Source organism: Juglans regia, chromosome 8 (genome assembly GCF_001411555.2).
Source record: "Juglans regia cultivar Chandler chromosome 8, Walnut 2.0, whole genome shotgun sequence".
Lineage (NCBI taxonomy): Eukaryota > Viridiplantae > Streptophyta > Magnoliopsida > Fagales > Juglandaceae > Juglans > Juglans regia.
In genome coordinates, this window is record NC_049908.1 from 14,681,272 (window position 1) to 14,705,195 (window position 23,924).

The window sequence follows — 23,924 nt, forward strand, 5'->3', positions numbered from 1 at the left end:
CCAAAAGCTTATCCACACAAACCAAAAGCTTTTCTACGCTTTCATTTTCAACCATGTCATTTTATATAGTCCCACTTTTAAAGAGGAATATAATAATGATATTATCTCTCAAGTTTTTAAGTGAAGATAGACATATAAAATAAACTCAACAATATTTATTACTATTTATATATGTTTTTTAAACAACATTAAATATTCTATGAATATTCAATTGTTCTATTTTAGTTATCTATCTATATCGAACTTAAAACCGTCGGGAGTTTTGGTCCATAAATATGCAGCCCAGGACTCGGTTATGGTATAAATCAAGGTACCACTCCCAATATTATCAGTAGCTGCGTGCGATCAACCCATTTCTTTTACATCATTCTCGTTCCTATAGTATATTAGGTAGCAGGAAGATCAGATTAGAAAAATGGCTTCCAACAGAAATGATACTGGTACGGAAATAGAAATGGTGGCGATCAAGAAGGATTTACTCGGAAAGTCCATGAAGGGCGATTGGGATGGAGTTATTGATATCTATCAGAAGCACCCAAGTGCTCACAAGGCAAAGCTCACATCGAATGGGGACACAGCATTACACATAGCTGTCTCCGATAACAAACAAGAGAAAGTGGGGCGACTTATGGACATAATTTCCTGTCATCATGGAGAAGGCAAAGATCAGGCAGATGAATTTAAGAACAAGCGCGGTAATACCCCTCTTCATCTCGCTGCATCAATGGGGAGTGCGACCATGTGTGAGAGCATAGCCAGATCATCATTTCCGCTTGGCTTATCATTTATGACTGCTCGTAATTGTAAGGGAGAGACTCCCCTTTTCTTGGCGGCACTCTCTGGTAAAAAAGATGCTTTGGTTTCCCTTCACACACTTTGTCAAGATAAGAATCTTAATGGCTATGACTTTTGCCGGAGGATAGATGACCATGACGACACTACTATTCTTCATGTTGCCATTTCTATAGAATGTTTCGGTAGGTATTATAAAATCGCGTATAATTAATTAATGAGTAGTGTTACAACAACATAGAAATTGCACAAAGTAAAATCACAAACGTTCACGTGGTTTCACGTGATATTTTATATTTTCTTTATAATAAAAATAACTTTACAATTTGACATATGACATTAATATATCTCAATAGTAATTTTATTTTTATAAAGTTTCTTTGTGATTAAAATATTTTTTTTAATTATATCCTCTTTAGTTATATTGCATTTCTTCTCGGTCTGCTTTTGCCAGTAACGTGGATTTCCTTGTAGAGATGTTCGGATTCACATTATCTTCATCCTAAGAAATTTCTTTTCCCTTTAAATAGACAAAATACACATAATTTAGATTGTTTTCCTAGTTTGCTTGACTATGTGTAATATATATACTATACTAGTTTCTGCATATGCAAAGGTCTTTAGATATTACGAAGTACTACTTTATAAATATATATATTCTAAAACACATTTCATTTTTCATTGGGCAGATATGGCACTTGATATAATTCAGTTGTACCCGAAACTAGTACACTCCATCAATAAGCAAGGACTCGCCCCTCTACATGTACTAGCGGGCAAGCCTTCGGCCTTTAAATCACGTGCAACCAAAGCTAGCTATTATAAAAGTAAGGATTGCTATATTTTTGTTATGCATAAAGTCTTTGTTATCTTAGATATTTTTGTTATACAAGCTTAAGATACACAAAGCTGCCACATGGACAAATAGGGGAAGCACCTATATAAATTAAGGTTTAAAGCAACATACACGACAATTAATTTCTATGCTACATTTAAAATTTAAAAAATAATTATATTCACAAATTACTCCTCTTCCTTTTGAGATTCATGACTATTAATAAACTTAAGTGGAGATAAAACACAAAGGCCCGGGGTTGAGATGAGATTAAGATTGGAAGGAGACTGGAATGTTAGAGAAAACGGGGGAAACATCTAAAAGGCCCGAATTTTGTTAAATAACTAATAATCTCAACATCTTTATTTCTTCTTTATGTTTTAGCTCAAGAAGAGAATATTTGGATTCAAATAATCCTCTTTAATTATTTATCTACATTGGAATGTCAGATTTTGAGACACAAAAATAAAATGTCCTGTGATTCTATATGGAAAACATTAGATGTCGCAGAACTTGCTTAATGTGTGTGTGTGTGTGTGTGATATATATATATATATATATATATATTTATATATATTATTCTTTCCAGATTCGACAATGATACATACTACATAGAATTAGATGAGATTTTCTAAATTTTAGATCTACCTTTTGGAAATGTTTTATTTCACCAAAGGAACCATATATATCATGTTCAAATCTAGGCCTCCTTTATGCATCACTCTGTTGTTTCTTAAATTAATCAATTCATAAGTTAGGGGTCTATCTATAGGGCCGCAACTATCTTGATTCTTGTTTACTTTTTGTGAAGTTGGTCTGACGAAACAGTGCTTTTTCGTTGCTGCTGTATATATGCTATGTGCTAGCTAGTGGTTGAACTATCTCTTCTTAAATACGCCGTAGGATCAAAAAAGAAAGGAGGGGAGACGGAGGATTTAGAGAATCCTCAAATACGGAGTTCTCCACGCCAAGATCAACACCGAGGTAAACATACTACCTATTGAAAATTTAATTTGCAAGTTCGTTTATTAAAGCACCAAACACACTAAAAATGTGGAAGCATATCACATGATTGATTAGCATAAAAATGGTCGAAAATAGGTAGATCTAATAAATTAAGCGAGAAAATATAATCAATAAAACAAAAAGAAAGTCATGGTGAAGGGAAGGAGGTGGTGGGGAGGTAGGTAAGGCATAGATGACAGAGTTTGACCTCTAAATTATGACGACCTTAGTCCCCACTTGTGTTTTGACGGGAGTTGTGGCCTGGGGAAGCGCATTGCACGGGTCACACCCCACAAATATGTGTAAAATAAAAAGGGCATGAAATAATACTACATGCATAAGTACTAAGAAAAGATTAAATGTGTGCACCATGCCCTCTTCTAAAATGACCTTTCACACACTCTGGCTCATTTCAGCACACCGAAAGTAATGACCATGCTCGTGACTTTGTTATGAGCAGTGCTTGGTTTCGCGTCCGTACTTGACCACAACTAGGGGTGTTCATCCGGGTTCCAACCCGGGAACCCGGGTCTACCCGGACCGGAAACTGGGTTTCAAACCCTGGCCGGAACCCGGGCCGGAACCCGGACCGGGTTAGTCTGGGTTCAGGAGTGCCATCGGAGTTGATTTTTGTTTTGTAAACCCATTTGTTGCCAACCAAGTTCATGTCAGCTTCATAAGGGACCAAGGACCACGTACCTTGCTTCATAAGAGCAGAGAATTCGGCATCCATGGCCTCACGCCATTATGAGAATTTATGAGCTTCAGAGTAGCTTGTAGGATCAGTGGGAATGGTGGAAATGGCAAGAAGAGCAGTGCGCAGAGGGTACCTGGTAGTGCCATCGAGATATTGCTTGGGCTTCACAATATTGTTCTGTGAGCGGGTCACCATCGGGTGAGAATGAGGCAGAAGTGGTTCGGTCGGCAAGGCATCTGCACATGGTGTAGACGACGCTGTAGGAGACAGTGTCAGTGAGGAAGACAAAAACAGGGGAGAATGTGTCGGTGAGGAGGACGAATGCAGAGGAGAAGACTCGTTTGACACTGACACAACAGGGGAGGAAGATAAGTGAGAGGCTGTCGTTTCAGGAGGGTCCCCATGCGACGTCATACCATGAAGTGAAGGAGGGGCAAAAAAGGTAGGACAAGATTGGTCGTTTGAAGAGATTAATAAAAGCAAGATTGTGGACGACGCTGTGCGAGGATTTTCGGTAGGAACTGAAGACGGTGTGGACGACGAAAATGGAAACAAAGTCTCGTAAAAAATGACATGCCGAGACACAAACACTTTGCTAGAGTCAGGATCAAGGCATTTGTAACCTTTGTGAAGATTACTGATGCTAATAAAGACACATTTTTTAGATCTAAAATCCAACTTGTGTTTGTTAAAGGGTCGAAGATAGGGATAACAACACAACCGAAAATCTTAATGAGAGAAAAATCAGGTGCCTGATGAAATAATTTTTCAAATGGAAAGATACCAAGAGGAGCAGCTGGAAGACGGTTAATAAGATAAGTTGCCATTTGGAAAGCATCATCCCAAAAACAGTGAGGCGTTGAACTTTGGGATAATAAGGATAAACCAGTTTCAACAACATGACGATCTTTCCTTTCAATCGAGCCATTTTGCTGAGAGGTGTGAGGGCAAGAAACACGATGTTGAATTCCCACTTTGTGAAAATACCGATGAAGTGTTTGAAATTCACCACCCCAGTCTGTTTGGACACATTTTATTTGTTGACTAATTTGACTTTCAACCATTTTTTGAAATTGAGAAAAAATAGTCAAAACATCATATTTATTTGCAAGAGGATAGAGCCAAACAAATTTACTGAAATGATCAACAAAAGAAACATAATATTTATTGCCTTTGGTAGATAAAATAGGGGATGGACCCCATACATCAGAAAAAATTAAATCTAGGGGATGAGTGGAAATAGATTGAGAATCTGGGAATGGTAGACAATGGCTTTTTCCTTGTTGACATGCCGAACAAACACTCGGTATTTTATTTGAGGAAACTGGAAGAGAGAATTTAGACACAAGATGCTTTATTGTTTGATAGGTGGGATGAGTGATGGGTGAAGTCGTGTTGGACGAGGGAAAAGGATAGAGTCCATCTTTAGGCTTTCCTTGCAGAAGAACCTTCTTTGTAACCTCGTCCTTCACAAAAAAATGAGATGAGTGAAACTCAACAAATACATTATTGTCTTTGGTAAATTGACTCACAGAAATAAAGTTCTTCTTAATTTGTGGAACATGTAAAATATTGTGAAGATTAAATGAAGAATTTGAAGACTTAATCTCAGATGAACCAATGTGAGCAATAGCCAAACCTGCCCCGTCCCCTACTTGAATTTGATCCAAACCATTATAGGTATCGGCGTGAAGATTCAAGTTCTGAATATCGCTGGTAAGATGGTTGGTGGAGCCAGTGTCGGGATGCCAATTGGTATCAGTTGGAGCTTTTTGTACTGAAAAAAATGCCGTCATGTTGTTTGGCATGTTTTGATAAGCCTGATCAAAACGATGGAAACATTTGATGGCGAGATGACCAGCTTTGCCACAGATCTGGCACATTGGGCGATTTCCACCATGTCGACTACCTCGGCCCCTGCCACGACCACGTGATCCTAAGTAAGATGGAGCACGGTTTGGATATGGTGATTTACCAGGAGTACCACGAGATTGATCAGTGCGGGTTGCAACATTGGCAGAACTAATGGTAGCTTCAATGACTTGAGTATGTTGCTGTAGACGTAATTCAAAATTGAGAAGATGACCAAATATATCTTCAGGTTCCATTGGAGCATCCCTTGTTTGAATGGACGTAACAATGGGATCATACGAGGAGTCGAGGCCACCTAGCAAGTATGAGACAATCTCAGCATCTGGGAGTGGGTGTCCAATGACTGCAAGAGTATCAGCCAGGGACTTCACAGTCTGGAAATAATCCGAGATAGTCATGCCACCCTTTGTGACGGTAGAAAGTTGACGCCGAGTTGTTGATAGGCGAGCTCGAGAGTGAGAGGAATACATTTTTTCCAGTGCAGACCAAACCTCTCGAGATGTAGTAGCACCAACCACTTTGGCAAGGATGCTTTCCGATAAAGAGGACATGAGAATACTCAATACAATCTGGTCTTGATCAAACCAGTTAGTAAATTCTGGATTGAGAAGCAGAGGAGGGACTGTAGTTGACGTAGCAGTTGCTGGGTTTGAAATATATTGGGTGGGTTGATGTCGGCTCCCATCGACATAGCCAAAAAGACGTTGGCCTCTTAGATAGAACGTGATTTGAGCTCTCCATAATAAGTAGTTTTCACTACTCAGCTTGATAGTAACCAAGCTTTGGATGCTAGGAGGGGTAATGGGTGTGTTTGAGAGAGACGTTACAGAGGAATCGGAAGAGGATGCCATTGACGTTAGTCATGATGGCTCTAATACCATATAACAAAACGATAAAAACTGGGTTATACTCCCTGCCTTGAATGGCTTCCGAGAGATAGTATATATAGAATAACTTCTATACAAGATAGAGTCTGTTACAAGTTTGAATTTCACAAGATAAATATTATCACCTATAATTTTGGTTTGAGGCGCCAGTATCCGAATGCTTTGGAATAGAGTTGAACGTGGAGCAGGTGTCTTTTGAATTTGAAATTGTCTTATCCTTATCACGCACACCGCTCCAATTCCAATAGATGCTCATCTCAAATTTCTCAAGATTCCTTCCCACCAGTCTTCTTCTAAGGGTCTGCAGAGTTGATGCTTGCACATTTGCAGAGTTGCCTTCCTAAAGACATGTTGATACCAAATTTCTCCCAAGCATTTCTAGCGCCTTTACTAAGGGGTATGGGGAAAACAAATCCCGAGCATTAGCTTGGGTTCTCAATACAGCACGGGAATATTGAACTCTGAGCTTTAGCCTGGATGGATGGTAGGGCGGGGAACATGTTTCGAAATAGTAATCTCTATCATAAAATAAAATCATGAGTTTTATAAATATTTCTAAGAGAAATAAATCCATCTAGATAATAGGTTTTTTAACATAAAATGAATATTCAATAATACTCTTAAAGAACTAAAGTCATTTAAATAAAATGATTTACTAAAACTGTATTATTTTTCAGAGCTTCACAATATAAAAATGCTTACTTGAAAATTAGGCTTTGTTTAATAATACTAAAAATACCCCTTTTAAAAATAATTTTAAACATTTAAAACACTGGATCCCATTTAAAATTATCTGCTAAATCTAAAACACAACTTCGGGATTTAAAACTGCAAAGGTGAGACTCGTGACCAATCGAGAGAAAAATGAGCAGTTCGTCATAATTATACCATAAAACATCATATATATTACTCATCTGTTTATGGTGAGCTCACTTCTAAGTTATAAATATATCGCTCTCTATATATGGTATATATGACATGTAACGCTCGTCTTTGTAGTGAAATTTTAGAAAATAATTTTAGAGAAACAAGAAGGAAATTACAGAACTTTTTTAAAAACTTTTCTTTCCCTTCACAGGATATAAAAGATTTCATAATTAAAAATTAAAATATACTTTATAAATCTAAAAGAGAGTTTTGTAGCAAATTCATTTAATTACAAATATAAAATCCTTTTACAAAACTAGTTTCATACCTTACAAAAAATGGCTAGGCTTCTGTCACCTCTTCCTTGGGCCATGTCTGTCATGACTCTTCTTATACATAAAAATAAAATGAGTTGAATACTCAGTAAGCATTACTTCATGTTGTTAAAATATACAAACATAGGTTTTCATTCATGTATTTGACATTCATCTACATACTTTACATAAAATATTCATTCCCTTTGAAAACATTTTTAATGGTGAGATTTTTCTTTTAAAATGTTTTTATTTCTCATACCTTATACATTCATTCATAAAGAAACTAAATAATTCATAACATTCAATTACTCTTTTTACTTTTCATCTGGCCGATACACACTATTCCGTCCCATGTGTTGGGGTTAACGGTCTTTTGAAACCGGATTCCGCCCATGACAGCAGGTTGACAACCCCTTTCAGTCAGGGGTAGCATTGAGTGCACTACCAGTATTATTTACCCGGCATTCCAATCTGCCCAGTCCATTGATACCATCATTAATTCAATTAGTCATGACTGTTATGTATTTTCATACATTAAAACATTCATCCATTTCCTTTCCTTTCTTTTCATCCATTCCTTTCAGTTATTTTCTTTTCATTCTTTTCATTATTTTCATTCATCAGTCCATTTCATTTTATAAAACATCATTTCATAACATAAGGTTTTCCCTGCATCATTTCATTAATTTGTAAGATTTGTGTTATATTCATAAGGTTTTCCCTGCGTCACAGGATGTCTACCAGATAAACAGAAGCGCGAATTGGCCTCTGAAGTCATGAACGACCTTTTAGAACGTATTTCATCATATGAATTAAATCAAGATGGTGAAACGGACCCCAACATGATCATTGGGCCTAAGATGGTGGGGGATCAAAAGCAAAAAAGCCCAACCGATGGGAGTACCAGTGGATTGGGTATTTCCTTATCCTTCTTACTTAATTCTTTTTCATTTACGCATAAAACTACTAAGGGGATGTCCCAAGTAATTTTGTTGAATGACGATCTCAGACGCTTTTCTTATCTACTAATTAATAATGTCGAAAAAAGGATCACATGATATACATAATTATTATTGACTACATTATATATATGACATGACATTTATTACATGTATATAGTTAACGAACAAGACTTGTTAGTGCAGATGGAATTTCGGATTCTAATCAGAATTATGTGCAATAATACAAAGATTAAGTACAACTAAAATAGAAACATTATACCAAAAAACATCATATATATTACTCATATGTTCATGATGAGCTCCATTGTAAGTTAGAAATATATCTCTCTATATATGATATATATGACATGTAACACACATTCTTGTAGTGAGACTTTAGAAAATAATTTTAGAAAAACAAGAAGGGAATTATTGAACTTCTTAAAAAATTTCCTTTCCCTTCCCAGGATATAAAAGATTCCATAGTTAAAATTTGAAATATACTTTATAAATCTAAAAGAGAGTTTTGCAGCATTTACTTAAAAATATAAAGTCCTTTTGCAAAACTTGTTTCATACATTACATAAAATGCCTAGGCTTCTGTCACCTCTTCCTTGGGCCATGTCTGTCCTGAACCTTCTTACTCATTTTGTTCTTGAGAGGGGAGGGATATACATAAAAATAAAATAAGTCGAATACTCAATAATCATTATTTCATACCGTAAAAATATACTGACATAGGTTTTCATTCATGCATTTGACATTCATCTACATACTTTACATAAAGCATTCATTCCCTTTGAAAACAATACAAGGTAGAGTTTTTTTTTTAAAAACGTTTTCATTTCTCATAAAACATTTCTCACACCTTGTACATTCATTCATAAAGAAACTAAATCATTCATAACATTCAATTACTCTTTTCACTTTTCCTCTGACTGGTACACACTGTTACGTCCCGTGTGTTGGGGTTAGCGGTCTTTTGGACTCGAATTCCACCCGTGGCCACAGGTTGGGAACCTCTTTCATTCAGGGGTAGCACTGGGTGCAGTTTTAGTACTACTTAGTCGGCATTGTAATTTGCCCAGTCCATTGGTACATCATTCATTTATTCAGTCATAGCCATTACGTATTTTCATACATTAAAACATTTATTTATTTCCTTTTCTTTCCATACATTCATCCCTTTCAGTCCTTTTCTTTTCATTCTTTTCATTCATCAATCCATTTCATTTCATAAAACTTCATTTCAAAACATAAAGCATAAAAACTCATCATTTCATTTCATGGAACATAAATACAATACATACTACATATAACATTCATTCACATGTATACAACTATTCTTTGGGTGCATAAAAATGGGCTGCCAAAGTATACCATTACATACATGTATTTGAACATTAATACCATAGCATAGATTCATAAAGTACTTTCATTCTAGGAAAACATTTCCCTTCCTTTCATTTCATAAAAGAACATTTTTCTCATAAAAAAATTTTATTTCAAAACATTTTATTTTCTTTTCATAAATAAAACATTTCTCTTTCATTTCATATTTTTAGAAAACTTTAGAAGAGCACGAGCATAATACTTAACTGGACTCCATGCTATTTACATTTAATGCAGTATATTCATGTGTGTGTCAGATGACAAGCTACATGCATAAATAAATTTCCGTCATTTCTATTATATTTACAATAGAGCATTAAACATAGAATTGGCATATTAAAAATACTCTAACTCTTAGTTCCTTCTCTTCCACGGGGCTTAACCTTCATTTGATTCTTTACTTAACTTCCTTTCACTTAAACTAGTCATATCCAAATAACTTCATCAACTACTTACTTGTATACATCTTCATGACCTTCTTGATTGTACAATTTACACCTCTAGGCATTCTTGACACCCTTTCATTGAACTTATACAAGTCATCATTAATTCCTTAAAGCATAACCCTTGCCATAAATCTTCGGCCTAAATTATGAATCCAAAAACCCATGAATTTCACCTCAATAAAATCTTCCAACCATCGCTCACAAGTCCACAACTCAGTCCCACCTCACCATGAATTTCAACTAGAGTTACAATATCCTTTCTCCATACATAATCCACCAAACATACATATGTGTCATTCCCCTCTTACCACCTAAGATCAGCATATAATCCATCTAAGTATCCACTTGTTCTTACAAGCGCCATCCATACATAAGACGTTCAAAGTACATAAATCTGTCCAATATATGAAACCAATCAATTTCCTACCCTTTTTATCACCTAAGATCAATCTACAGTCGATTTAAACCACTAATTTGTTTTAACAAGCTCCATCCATACTCAATACATTTAATATAAACAAATAAGTCCATTTAACAACCAACAGCATCATCATGCTTTTCAATTCCACTACATTCCATCATCTCATCCCAACACTTCAAGACAATTCCTCAAAACTTCATATCCTCAAGCATCTCAATATAGTTCAATTATAAACATAGTCCAACTCAAACATAATTATCCATTTAGAAATCACTTTCGTGCTCACACATCCAATATAAGTGAAGATAAAGATTAAATATTAAATCTATCAAATACAAATAGTCCAACCATTACATTACTCCAATATTTAGGATCAATTCATAGTATTCCACTTTACACTTACATATTCATAATCTAATTTATAAATTAAGTTACTAACATGATTGTTGCTCCATTTAAACACAATCCACCAAGTTCAAAAAACACAAACTGAAATATCTTGGAAATTCATGCACATACTCATATTGATACTCAATCCATATATCACTATCACTTAACTCAACATACGAACAAACTAACACAATCACATCATAAACTGACCATTAATCTCCATTACTCCGCAATGCACAAGCCACATCACGACTACACCATGTGCAGTCCACATAAACATAACACATTTCACAAGCATAATATTTATCAAGATATGGAGATAGAAATTATAACACATCTCGAAGTAGTGTCATGTGGTGCATGGCTACATATGTGCAATGAGGGGCTGGGTTGAGGCTTGGTGGTCACTGACGTGACCTTAAAGATAGGGGCTAGGCTTTGTGGAGGTGCACAGTGGAGAGTTTCGTGTGTTTGGTGATCTAACTGTGCTTGGAGTGGAGGAGAGCAGGAGATGGGCGTAGCTGCTGTGATTGAGGAGAGTCCAATGGTTGGGAGGTGGCTGTTTGTGGTGAACGAGCAAGGAAACTTTTCTGTTTCAACTGGGCAATAGAGGGTGATAAGGTTGAGGAGCTAGGTGGTGGCAGGGGCTGGGGGTTTGTGTTTGGCCTTGGTGTTGTCGTGGGTGGTGTCGACAAGGCAATGAGGTGGTGGGAGAAGCCGAGAGGTTCTGCAAGGGGGTAAACCGAGGGGTGAGATACAAAGGGGCTGTCGGAGGCATTGGGGCTGAGCTGGGGAACGACGGTGGCATTGGGGTGCGACGAGGCTTGGCTAAGATGGGTTTTTCCTGCTGTGGTTTGCAACGGTGTCGGAACCCACGAAGGTTGTGGATGAGAGATGAGAGAAACAGAGGGGAGGGTCGTTCAGAGGCTGAGACACACGACGGTGGACAGAGAGAGAAAGGAGGTGGTGGTCACGGTGAGGCTTAATGGTGGAGGTGGCTGGTGCCGACACAGGAAGAGAAAGGGTTGTGGCCCTGGGTTGAGAGAAACAGAGTGTAACACACCTGAGAGGTAATGTTTGGATAACTAGAAAATATGAGAGAAAATGTAAAGAAAATGGTTTGATTCGAGGTTGACCTAGCCTCCAAGAGAAAGAGAGAAAAGTGAATAAAAAAATATTTTCATTACTGATTCTGGATGATCTTACAAGTCCCTCATTCTACTACATATATGACTTCTCTCTTGGGCCAAAGGCCACTTACTCCAACTGTAACATAAAGCCACAATCAAAATATAACTAACAATAAATGGGTCATGGCCCGACTCAACTAGACTCAAGCAAATAAACTCAACTACTAATTCTTATTACTCAAGCCAAGTCTGCTATGACTTTGGTCCTTCCAATTTCTATTGCAGACGTGTGACAAACCATCCCCCATAGAAGCAGCTTGTCCACAAGGTGCAGTATCTTTGCCTACCATTGTCCCCCCCACTTGGGTAAAAAATAAGAATTTTCTTTATACCAACAGCCACTTCATGTTTCACAATAATAACCCCATCAATGGGTGTAGTTGCATACCCCAGACCCATAGTTCCGCTAGCTTTATCGAAGTTTGATTTGAAAACCAAAGGCAACCCGAGTTTTGATGCAACAGGTTTTATGTGCCTAGCCATTTGAAAAACTTGCTCCTCAGATTCAATGGTCTCTTGATGCATTTCACCCAACACGTTAAGCTTGAAACTCGTACAACTAAGCTTACCTTTGATTGAGGTAAAATCAACACAAAAGGGGTTGGGTTCCCTTTTTGCCCTGGAGAGCTGCGCTATAAATTCTTGGGCAGGTTGTTTGCTGGAATCAAATTTCTTTATGGTTGCAGCCTGCTCATTAGCTAGGACTTCATTATATACTTTTCCATACGAGCCCTCGCCAATTAAGGCCTTAGTATCAAAATTATCTGTAACATCCTTCAATTATTTTAGTGGAATGGCAGAAACTACGATAGGCTGGATAGTTATAGGCCATGTATTTTTTGGCATGGATTCCTTGGCCAGATAACTATGATTAATACCTGTTGAATTATTTCCCAAGAACTGTTTAGTACTAGCAGCTCTATGCATATTATTTTCTCCCAAATAACCCAAACAACTCATTGTCCTTCCCAAATCTTCAAGCCCTTGTGTCAAACATATCAGAACTTCATTTTGAAGTTTTTCTTCAACACATTTGATGGTTTCTCTAATGGAACTCAACTCCAGAGTTCTCGACTCCTCTGTTGCAGCCATGCTATTATTGCCATTCTTCATTATGGTGCTAGTATTCTTTTTGGAGTTCTTGAGGGTTAACTTGATAAGAGAAACCAGAGGAAATCTTTCAGTCAAACCACACTTCACCAGTTCATCAATAACCTCTTCCAATTTCTCTTGAAGAGCCAGATTTCGAAAGCACCACACTCCCAACAACTAACGCTTAAAGATCAAACCCACGACACTCCTAATTGGCATTTTCACAAATACCTGAGGCACCCATACTGCCTTTTTCATGTGAAGCATGAAGGCAACTACAGTTCCTCCATACAATCCTCTCAAATTTTGTGGGGAGTCTTCCACGGTGACACATCCCAGCAAAACACCATAATCAAAGTCCAAGGAACTTTTAGAGAAAAAGACATGGATTGGCTTGTTTTCATCTCCCAATCCAGCAATAACAAGCTGAAAGAAGTATGGACCAAACCTTTTCTCATCAAGAAGAGCAGAGACCATGCTTACAAAAGTTTCAGGCTTCATGTTTCTCCTTTCATGAAGCTGATACTGCTTGTGCCGAAACACCAGTCTTTGATATTGAGTTTGAGTGTTTGTGGCGAGTCCGGAGAGACCAAGGAATAAACGATCATTAATTTTGTAAATCCTTTGGAAATCAGTGGTGATGGTCTACAGTCGCTTGCAATGGCAAAGCAGTTCTTTCCCACCATTGCAATCAGAGCAAATCCATTATAGTCAAATATCACCAAGCGGTGACTATAGGCCCTTTGCTCTAATTCGAAGTTCTTGTTGTCATCATTGCTGAAAGGAGCTTCCTCAGATGGCTTTGCTTCGAATTGAGGTGAAGCAGAAGTGGGCATCGCGGACACCAACCCTGTTTCGAATGGAATACAATTGGAACTGGACTTGGGAATGGAATATAATGATCGTGCTAGTATTATCGTTTATGCGGAATGGTTGCTTTTCCATAGTTGGGAGCTTGTGAATAAACAAATGGTGGTGACTCCTTCGAGGTCAAAATTCCAAATCTGAGAATTTGAGCTTGAAGCTTGGAGTAGTAGCAGTGGTGCTCGAACTGTAACATCCCGTATTTTAGTGTATTTTTATTAAAGGAATATTTTTATTAATTCAAAAATTTATTCTCTTGTTTTAAAATTTGTTTGATTTTTAAATGGTTTATTTTTATGATTTCTAATTTGTGAAAAATTAAATTTGATATGTTTCCTTAATATTTATTACTGTTATGCATTTAAATCTCTCTTTATTTTAAATTAATTGATTGTTGGATTTAATTATTTTATTTTTATTTTATCATTACGTTTAAATTATTTTATTTGACTTGTTGTTTTAAAATCGTTTTCGTTTGATCATTTTTGTGACTCAAGATGTGAGGATTGGACCTCATTTATTTCCCACCATTTTTCCTTTTCCTTTTTTCTTTTCTCCATCTCTTTTCTTTCTTCTTCATTTTCTTTTTCTCCTCTCTCTCTCTCTCTCTCCCACGCGCTGCGTCCGCTCTTCCTCTCTCCCCGTGCATTTTCACAGCATAAGGGTTGACCTGCAAAATGGAAAAAAAAAAACAGATGAGGAAAACCAACATATGCTAAGAACATCCGCACGTTTTCACAGCATAAGGAATTCGAAGGATTAAAGGAATGATAATAGAACCCTTACCAATAGAAAATGAAGGGCTGAGAAATGATGCTCGCCAATTCATTGAGGGAATACCGAAATGCAAATGGAGAGGAAGAGGACGTGCAGTAGTCGGCAACCCACCGAAACAGATGCAGCGCATGAGAGAAACCGATCTTGAGGAAGTTTAGGGCATGAGAAACGGAACCCACTTCAAGAAAATCAAATGAAACCGAAATGAAATGAGAAACGTGGGAGAGAGGGAGATGCGGCTGGGGAAAAACTGAATGAAAGAAAGAGAGATGAGAAAGAGAGGGAAAAGAAATAGGGGCTGGGGGAAGAAGATACTTACCCCAAAACGACGACGTTTGCACCTCCAAGAAACGGGCTGGGCCATTTCACGCGTGGATCCGGCCACACGACGCCTTGGCCTTACACATGCCATGTCACATCAAGTTAAGTTTAAGTTTCAGTTCAAGTTATGTCATGCTATAAGTCAAGTTATGCTATGCTTACTTATGACTTTGATTATGCATCATTAACTTGTGTAGAAATTTCTTGTTAACTTGCTGAGATTTGTAATCAAATCTCACCGTGGTAGTCCCAACTACCATTCCCCCTGAATGGTAGGCAATGTGTCAGGATCAGAGTAGGGAGCAAACACTGGCAAACTAGAGAAGGTTGACTAGACGTCGTAGACGCATCACGAAACTTATAGCCTTCATAGTTAGGTCTTTGGATAGCATTCCGGCATCGTTAGTTGAGTTACGCGAGTTACTCGACAAACTAGCCCAATAGTGTATTTTGGCAATGTAATTATAGAGCTAGGTCTCCGTTGTTTTGTGATTATAGTCTTCTAAGACCCGTGCTGTAATTGTGGATGTTCTAAGTATGCATGGTTTAAGTTTTAACCATTTGAGATATTATAAGTTTGGTGTAAAGTATTGCTAAAAAAAAAAAAATTATCCGCTGCGAATATTGCATAATGCTAGATGCATGTTAGAAACATTGCATCTTATATGCCATGAACGGGAGCAGGTAACCTATGTTGCATGTCTCGACGCTTCGGTTGTCCATCCAATCCCAAGCAGAATCTGGGGGCGTCACACCAATTATTTTAGACAAATTCCTATAACTAATAAAATAAGCCCCTTTAAAGAAATAAACACGTCCAAGGTATTCAATCACATAATCATAGTAATAGGCCTTAATTTATGTTGCATTCTTTCATAGCTTGTATCCCGTGGATGATCACTGGATCTCCTTCTCTCAAGCCCATATTGAATATTCTGCTCTTGCTAGACTCATCTCAAGTGAATTGCACTAATCCTTGCATTGCTTCCTTGATCTTGTAATTGGCTCATCTGGAACTTGCGAAGGATTTTTAAGACTAGGCCACCTTGGTTCCTATCAAGCTCTTGAGTGCTATGTGTAGGGTGATTGATTATTAGCCACCTTTGTGCACTTTGTAATAATAGCATTGAATGCTATAATGACTTTTGTGTCGAGAATTCCCTACATAAGGGATCATGCTATGTACGTTTGATACAAGCTAGAACCAAAAGAAATTCATGAGCTTATCTTTCTCTTCAAAAGGTGTTTGAGTAAGAGGGGTGATATAGTTTGTAAACTTATCACCCGTTTATTTTGGTATAAGTTTGTAAACCGACTACTAACAAATTGGTATAAGAGCTAGTAAATTCCTAGCATTGCAGTCATGGCCTCAAATATGGTGCAAATCCAAGTTCCTAAATTGAAAAATAAAAATTATGGGAAGTGGTGCATCCAATTCAAAGCGTTGTTTGGATCACAAGATCTCTTAGAGATTGTTAGTATTGGGTTCATTGAGCCCACTCCGGAGCAAGAAGCCACCTACACTGTAGATCAGAAAGCCACTCTCAAGGACCAAAGAAAGAAGGACAAGAAGGCTTTGTATCTCCTTTTTCAAGGATTTGATGATTCAATGTTCGAGAAGGTTGCTGAAGCGTCAACGAGCAAAGTAGCTTGGGACATCTTGAATACAATTTTGAAAGGTGTTGATCGAGTGAAGAGAATTCACCTTCAATCGTTAAGGGCAGAATCTGAAACTGCCCGTATGAATAAAGGTGAAAATGTCTCTGATTATTATTCTCGATTACTTGTAATCATGAATGAAATGAAGAGAAATGGCAAAAAACATGAAGATGTCCGTGTCATGGAAAAGATACTTCGATCCCTCACACACAAATTTGAGCACGTGATGATGACAATTGAATATTCAAAAGACTTGGAGACTATAAGTGCATAGGAGCTGCGGGGATCTCTCCGAGTTCATGAACAACGCATTCTAAATAATGCAAGCTCCACATCTCTCAAGCAAGCTTTGGAGGCAAAATTAAATCTTGACAAACTAAAGGGAGGTCGTGGACAATGGAATTCAAGACATGGTGGTGCCAATTACCATGTTCGAGGTCGAGGATGCGGTAACACAAATGATCATGGTTCGTCTCAAGAAAGGAGAAATTTCTCTGATCGACGAAAGCATAATGTCCAGTGTTACAACTACGGAAAATACGGACACTATGCCTCAGAGTGCAAGCACAAGAATGATGACCATGTCAACCTTGCTGAAGCATCAAGTAGTGAGAGTAAAAATTCTACTCTCTTATTGGCACATGACGATTCCAGTGGTCAACATGATACTTGGTATCTTGACTCTGGTGCAAGCAATCATATATGTGGAAGAAAAGATTTTTATGTTGAACTCAAAGAAGGAGTTTGCAGAAGCGTGAGCCTTGGAGATTCCTCAAAACTCGTAGTTGTAGGAAGAGGAAAAGTCCGGATCTTCCAGAAAAATGGCAAGGAAGAATTCATTTCTAATGTTTACTATGTCCCAAGTATGAAGAGCAATATCCTAAGTATTGGCCAGCTTCTCCAGAAGAGATATATTGTACACATAGAGAATAATTCTCTCTTTCTCTAAGTGATACAAATGGAAGGCTCATTACATGTGTTCAAATGAAGAAGAACCAAATGTTCCCTTTGAACCTGAATACGAAGATCGAGAAATGCCTCATTGGACTCATTAAAAACGAGTCATGGCAGTGGCATTTACGCTTCGGCCATCTTCACTTCAATGGCCTGAAGCTATTATCCTCTAGTAAAATTGTGCATGGTCTACCACAAATTGATTCAGCAAACCATGTCTGTGATGGATGTGTACTTGGTAAGCAGTCTTGACTCTCTTTTCCAAGTTGTACGACAAAGAGGGCAAAAGCATCATTGCAGTTGTGCACATTGATATTTGTGGGCCATTGGATCCCATATCATTTGGAGTTAACAAGTACTTCATTACCTTCATAGATGATTTCAGCAAAAAATCATGGGTTTATTTTCTCAAGGAGAAATCTTCATCCTTAGCTGTTTTCAAGAACTTTAAGGCGCTTGCCGAAGCGGAGAGTAATTACAAGCTTGTAGTTGTTAGATTTGATCGAGGGGTGAGTACACATCAAATGCATTTCAAGATTTTTGCAGAGAGAAAGGGATCATACATCAACTCACTGCTGTCTATACCCCACAACAAAATGGGATAGCGGGAAGGAAGAATCGCACTATTCTCAACATGACGAGATCCATGCTAAATGAGAAAGGACTATCAAAGCAGTTTTAGGCAGAAGCTATAGCATGCTCGGTGTATTTGCTGAACCGATGCCCAACAAAGAGCGTCAAGAACATGACAGCTCAAGAAGCATGGAGTGGATAAAAACCTAGTGTTGCACACCTTCGAATTTTTGGATGTGTTGCATATGCTCAAATTCCTGAAGCAAAAAGAAGGATTGATGATCGAGGTGAAAAATGTATATTTGTCAGCTATAGTGAGGAGTCAAAGGCATACAAGCTCTATAACCCACTAACAAATAAAGTAGTGGTTAGTAGAGATGTTGTCTTTAGTGAAGAAGAAGCATGGAATTGGAGAAGTAAAGAGGCGAACAAAGAAAATGTTGTCTCAGATGAATCCGAAGAGCAAATGACAATTGTGACACCGTCTACCCCACCAACATCTCCTCAACCTGTTACACCCTCTTCAACACACAATAGTCCTACATCTAGTTCTTCATTTTCCAGTGACAATAGTAACAGAGGAATTCCAACTCCTATCAAGATGGGAAGTCTTAAAGATGTCTATGAACGTTTAGAAGAAGAAGAAACCAATCTTTTCTATTTCTATGTAGGTCACGAGCTTCTAACCTTCCAAGAAGTTGTTGAAGAAGATTGTTGGAGATCAACATTGGAAGAAGAAATCCATTCGATTAAGAAAAATGACACATGGGAGTTGTCGGCACTCCCACCAAAGAAGAAAACGATTGGTGTCAAATGGGTGTACAAGATCAAGCGAACTGCAAATCGCAATGTTGATCAATTCAAGGCAAGGATTGTAGCTAAAGGCTATGAACATAAATACGGAATTCAGTATGAAGAAGCCTTTGAGCCAGTTGCTCAACTTGGCAAAGTGAGATTGTTGATCTCACTTGCAGCTCATCATAGTTGGAAGATATACCAACTGGATATTAAATCAGCTTTTTTCAATGGAATACTTGAGGAAGAAGTTTATGTGGACCAACCATAAGGTTTTATTTCACAAGAAGAGGAAGATAAGTTGTATCGTTTGAAGAAGGCTTTGTATGGCCTAAAGCAAGTACCATGAGCTTGGAATGCTCGTATTGATGATTATCTTCAACAAAATGGATTTATCAAATGTCCATATGAGCACTCTGTCTACATGGTTCAATTCAAAAGAACAAACCAAGACTTGTAACAAAAGGGTATAGTCAATAACCTGGAATTGATTTTGAATAAACATTTGCACTAGCGGCTCGGCCTGATTCTATTAGAGCTCTTGGTATTTTGATAGCACAAAAATGTTAGTTTTTGCATCAAATTGATGTGTAATCAGCCTTCTTAAATGGAGTTTTAAATGAGAAAGTTTATTTAGAGCAACTACAAGACTTTGTAGAAAAATGAGAAGAGAATAAGGCGACTAGTTGAAGAAGGGTTTATATGGCCTAAAATAAGCATACGAGCATGATATAGTGAGATTGATGCTTACTTTAATGAAAAATGCATTGAAAGAAGGAAAATTAAGCCAATCTTATATGTCAAGACAGAAGGTACAACCGGTATTCTTATTGTCTTTTTTTATTTTGATGATTTGGTTTTTACCCGTAGTAATGAAGAAATGATTAACGATCTCAAATTGGAGGGGGTGAAAAATTATAAAATGAGAGATTGAGTTTATTGCATTACTTCTTGGGCCTTAAAATTTATCAAAAATAAGAGAATGCTTTTATTTGCCAAAAGAAGTATGCAAAAACTCTTCTTGAAAAATTAAAATGATGAATTGCAAATCGGTTGCAACTCCTTTGGTTCTGAATGAAAAATGGATGGAAAAAATGGACGTAAAGAAGTGGATGCATCTATTTATAGAAGCTTATTGTATTTGATGGCTACAAGATTAGATATTATATATGCTACAAGCTTATTGTCTTGGTTCATGCACAAGCCAAGCCAAATACAACTTGGGCAGCCTAGAAGGTGTTGAGATATGTTCAAGGTACACTTGATTTTGGTATTTTCAATGAGAAGAATGTTGATGCAAAATTGATTGGATTTTGTGATAGTGATTGGGTCGTGTATGTTGATGATATGTGAAGCACTTATGAATCTGGATTTTCATTTAGTTCTGGTGTATTTTCATGGGTATCCAAGAAGCAACAAAGTGAAACACGATCTTCCTTTGAGGTCGAATATATTTAGGCATCATTAGCAACTTCACAAGCACTAAGAAGAATGTTAGAAGATGTTAGTGAGGAAAGTAGAAGCTAGTACTCCACTTTCTTGTGATAACAAATTCGCCATTGCTATGACAAGGAATGTAGTCTACCATAGTCAGACATAATTGCAATCAAGCATCGCTTTATTAGAGAGTCCGTGGATGAAGAAGAGATTCAACTGAAGTACTATGGCAAAACTAAAGATCTACAAGCGGATATTTTCATCAAGCATCTTCCAAGAGAGAAATTTAATTATTTGAGAGAAATGTTTGCTATCATAAAAGCCATTAAGGGAGAGTGTTAAAATAAATTAATGTCATTGTTATCATGTCCATTTTAGTAATTTTCTTGCATGTTTATATAGTTGGGTTAATATTGGACAAGTCTAACGTTGTTATGCAGTCATTTTGAGTGCTCATTAATGTAAAATTACATTAATGGTGGAAGGTTCTAGGTGGAGTGGCGGATAGACCCACCAATTTTCCCTTCTTGCCCTTTCAGAATCTATGCTTTTTGAGGTTTTTTTCTTCTTTGAATGAGAGTACATCTTCAGTGTGTTAGACAAAATAAATTCCCTTAAACAAAATTTTATCTATCTCATTTCATATGCCAACAGTTTTTGCATATGGAGATCCTTATTCAAATTGGAATCTACTATAACACCATTGTTTAGTTGATATTGCTAAGATTAAAACAGAAATAATATAACCTAAAATATCATCTGTTTATGATGGTTATACAGTTCAAACTATCTCATTTTATTTCATATAATCATTATAATTTTATCAAATTCCCACATAAAACATAATAAATAAGTCAACATTTTTAAATCTCAAAGTAAAAATAATATTATAATAATATTTTATTCAACTTTCAATTTTTATCTCATCTCTTCTCATCTGTGTAACGAAACGAGGCCTAACACAATGAACATAGCTATACCATATCATTACAATTAACATTTGCTTGTTGAGTGTGCTGACGTGGTAGTGTCCCACGCCACGTCAGCCCGTGCATTTATCAATTCCTTACGTATAATGACTTTGTGGTTTATATAGTTTCAATCGCAAGGGAGACACCCATACTAATTGCAGCAAAAAATGGTATTACCAAAATGGTTGAGAAGATCCTTGAAAATTTTCCCGAGGCTGTATATGACTTGGATCCAAGCATGAAGAATATTGTGCTATTGTCAGTGGAGCATAAGCAATGTCACGTTTATGAGCTCTTACTCAACAAGAAGAAGAAGAAAGTTATTCCTGACAGTGTTTTTTGGGAGGTTGATAAAGAAGGCAATACTGCACTGCATCTCGCTGCAAAGGTAGCAAATTCTAATACATGGCCAGTTCCAGGAGCCGCATTCCAAATGAATTGGGAAATCAAATGGTTTGAGGTACGTATGGGTTCCAATATATTGTGTCTGGCCAAATAGTAGTAATAATTCTTGCTATGATTATGTGTATATGTAATTAATACACAATTTCTGTCTCAACCTTTGATTATCCTTAATGATTGAAAAGAGATTCATAATAACACTCATTTCCCAAGATTCATATTTAAGTTACCTTTTAATCAATGCGTGCAGCATGTACAAAGGTCCATGCCAGAATGGTACCCTTCTCTCTGCAACAAGAAAGGTAAAACACCAAGGGAGGTCTTCACCGAATCACACAAGGATCTTGTCAAACAAGGACAAAAGTGGCTGACCAGCATTTCCGAGCAGGCATGCCCGATTGCAACAGGTCTCTTTGTCGCTGTTGCGTTCTCCACATCATCCAATGACGGATTCAATGTTAAAGACCCCAAATTACAAGGAGTAGTAAGACGGTCTGCATTTAGTTACTCACTCCTCGTACCCGCAGCCTCCTTCTTGTCTTCAGTGGTAGCAGTGTTCTGTTTCCTATGGATGATCTGCTCGTCTTACAGTGAAAGCAGCTTTCGCACAGGCAACACATTGAGGGTGTTTCTTCTGGGGTTAACTGCCTTTTACTTCTCTTTTATTTTTACTTTGGAATCTTTCTCTCTTGGACATTTCTTAACGGCCATAAAAGAGCTAGACACATCTAACTATTTACCTAGCTATATGACATTAGTGGTGGGGTACTATACTCTAGCACTAATAATACCGATGAAATTCTACATTCACATGGTAAGGGCAATCTTTGGCGGGCCGCATACTATGAATTTAGTGATTCCTGGATTTTTTCCTACCAAGAATTAGTCAGTAATTCCATTTCTAGCTAGCAGCTTCTTCAAGAGTTTGGTGATTCGGGCTTAAAAAATATCGATAGATCAACTCCTTTATGCAATTCCTAATGATTAAGTGGATATGTGTGTTGTATTTCATTAATCTATACATCTGGTTATTTTGAATGATCATATTCTCTCTCTCATCTGCTTATGTAAGTTGTTTTCCATGTTAGATCTCAATAACTTATTTTAATTATGTGTTCATCTCCATACGTGCCCATTGTGTGTTTATCTTGATCTTATTTTCTCGAGCTCTATTGTTCATACCACTAACTAATTTAAGTGATTATAAGCACTTCCTTTATTTTAGAAAATACTTATCTCTCTAGTTTTTCAAATGGATGTAGGTATTTTCACAAACATGGTAGATTGGCGCGATTTACAGATGATTATAAGCACTTCCTTTATTTTCACAAACATGGTAAATCTTTCTTATCATAATTAGAATTTGCATTTGTTCTATTGTGATGTTGTGGTATCATAACTCGTTTAGTAAACACGATAAGCAGGGGCGGAACTACCTTATGGCTCGGGGGGGCTTTGGCCTCCCAAAAGTTTTAAAATTTGATGAAAATTAAGTTTTAGAATGTGTTTTTATAAAGTAAACTATATAAAAATTAGTATTTGACCCCCCCAATTTTTTTTTTTAACTTAGCCCCCCCAAACTAGATTTTCTGGCTCTGCCCCTGACGATAAGTAGACATAAGTTATAACTCATTTAGCACATACCACTTGCTGAGATTCTTGTCAAGTGATATCAATACCGACTTGACTTGTCATGAGTTGCAAAACCTATTTTTTCTAACTATACGGCTAGCTTTTTATCAAATGGTAACACATCAAATTTGACTGCTAGGTTAGTCAAGAGTAAATTCCCAACTTAACAACTAGGTTTGTCAATATATGACAAGGCAAAAAACAATGATTAAAAAAAGTAAATGTAAATGTAATCATGTAATCATTTTATTTGCGTAAAACATGTAAATGTAAGAGTAACATTAATATTAATGTTTAAGAATAAATGAAAATGATTAAATGACAATGCACAAAACCAAATGCAAAGGTATGTCAATATATACACCTATAATATCTTAGTTGTGCAAATCTCTCGC

The 23,924-nt window shown here is 37.0% G+C and overlaps 1 protein-coding gene across 1 annotated transcript; it reads left to right on the forward strand.

Moving 5' to 3' along the window:
- The first annotated feature begins 227 nt into the window (after positions 1-227).
- On the forward strand, positions 228-22,961 carry LOC108989217. The gene is made up of 6 exons (XM_035692988.1): positions 228-977; positions 1,482-1,619; positions 2,531-2,611; positions 8,005-8,187; positions 21,621-21,955; positions 22,148-22,961. Exons 1-6 carry the CDS (start codon positions 416-418, stop codon positions 22,781-22,783), a joined length of 1,935 nt encoding a protein of 644 aa, XP_035548881.1. The 5' UTR covers positions 228-415; the 3' UTR covers positions 22,784-22,961.
- The last annotated feature ends 963 nt before the right edge of the window (positions 22,962-23,924 follow it).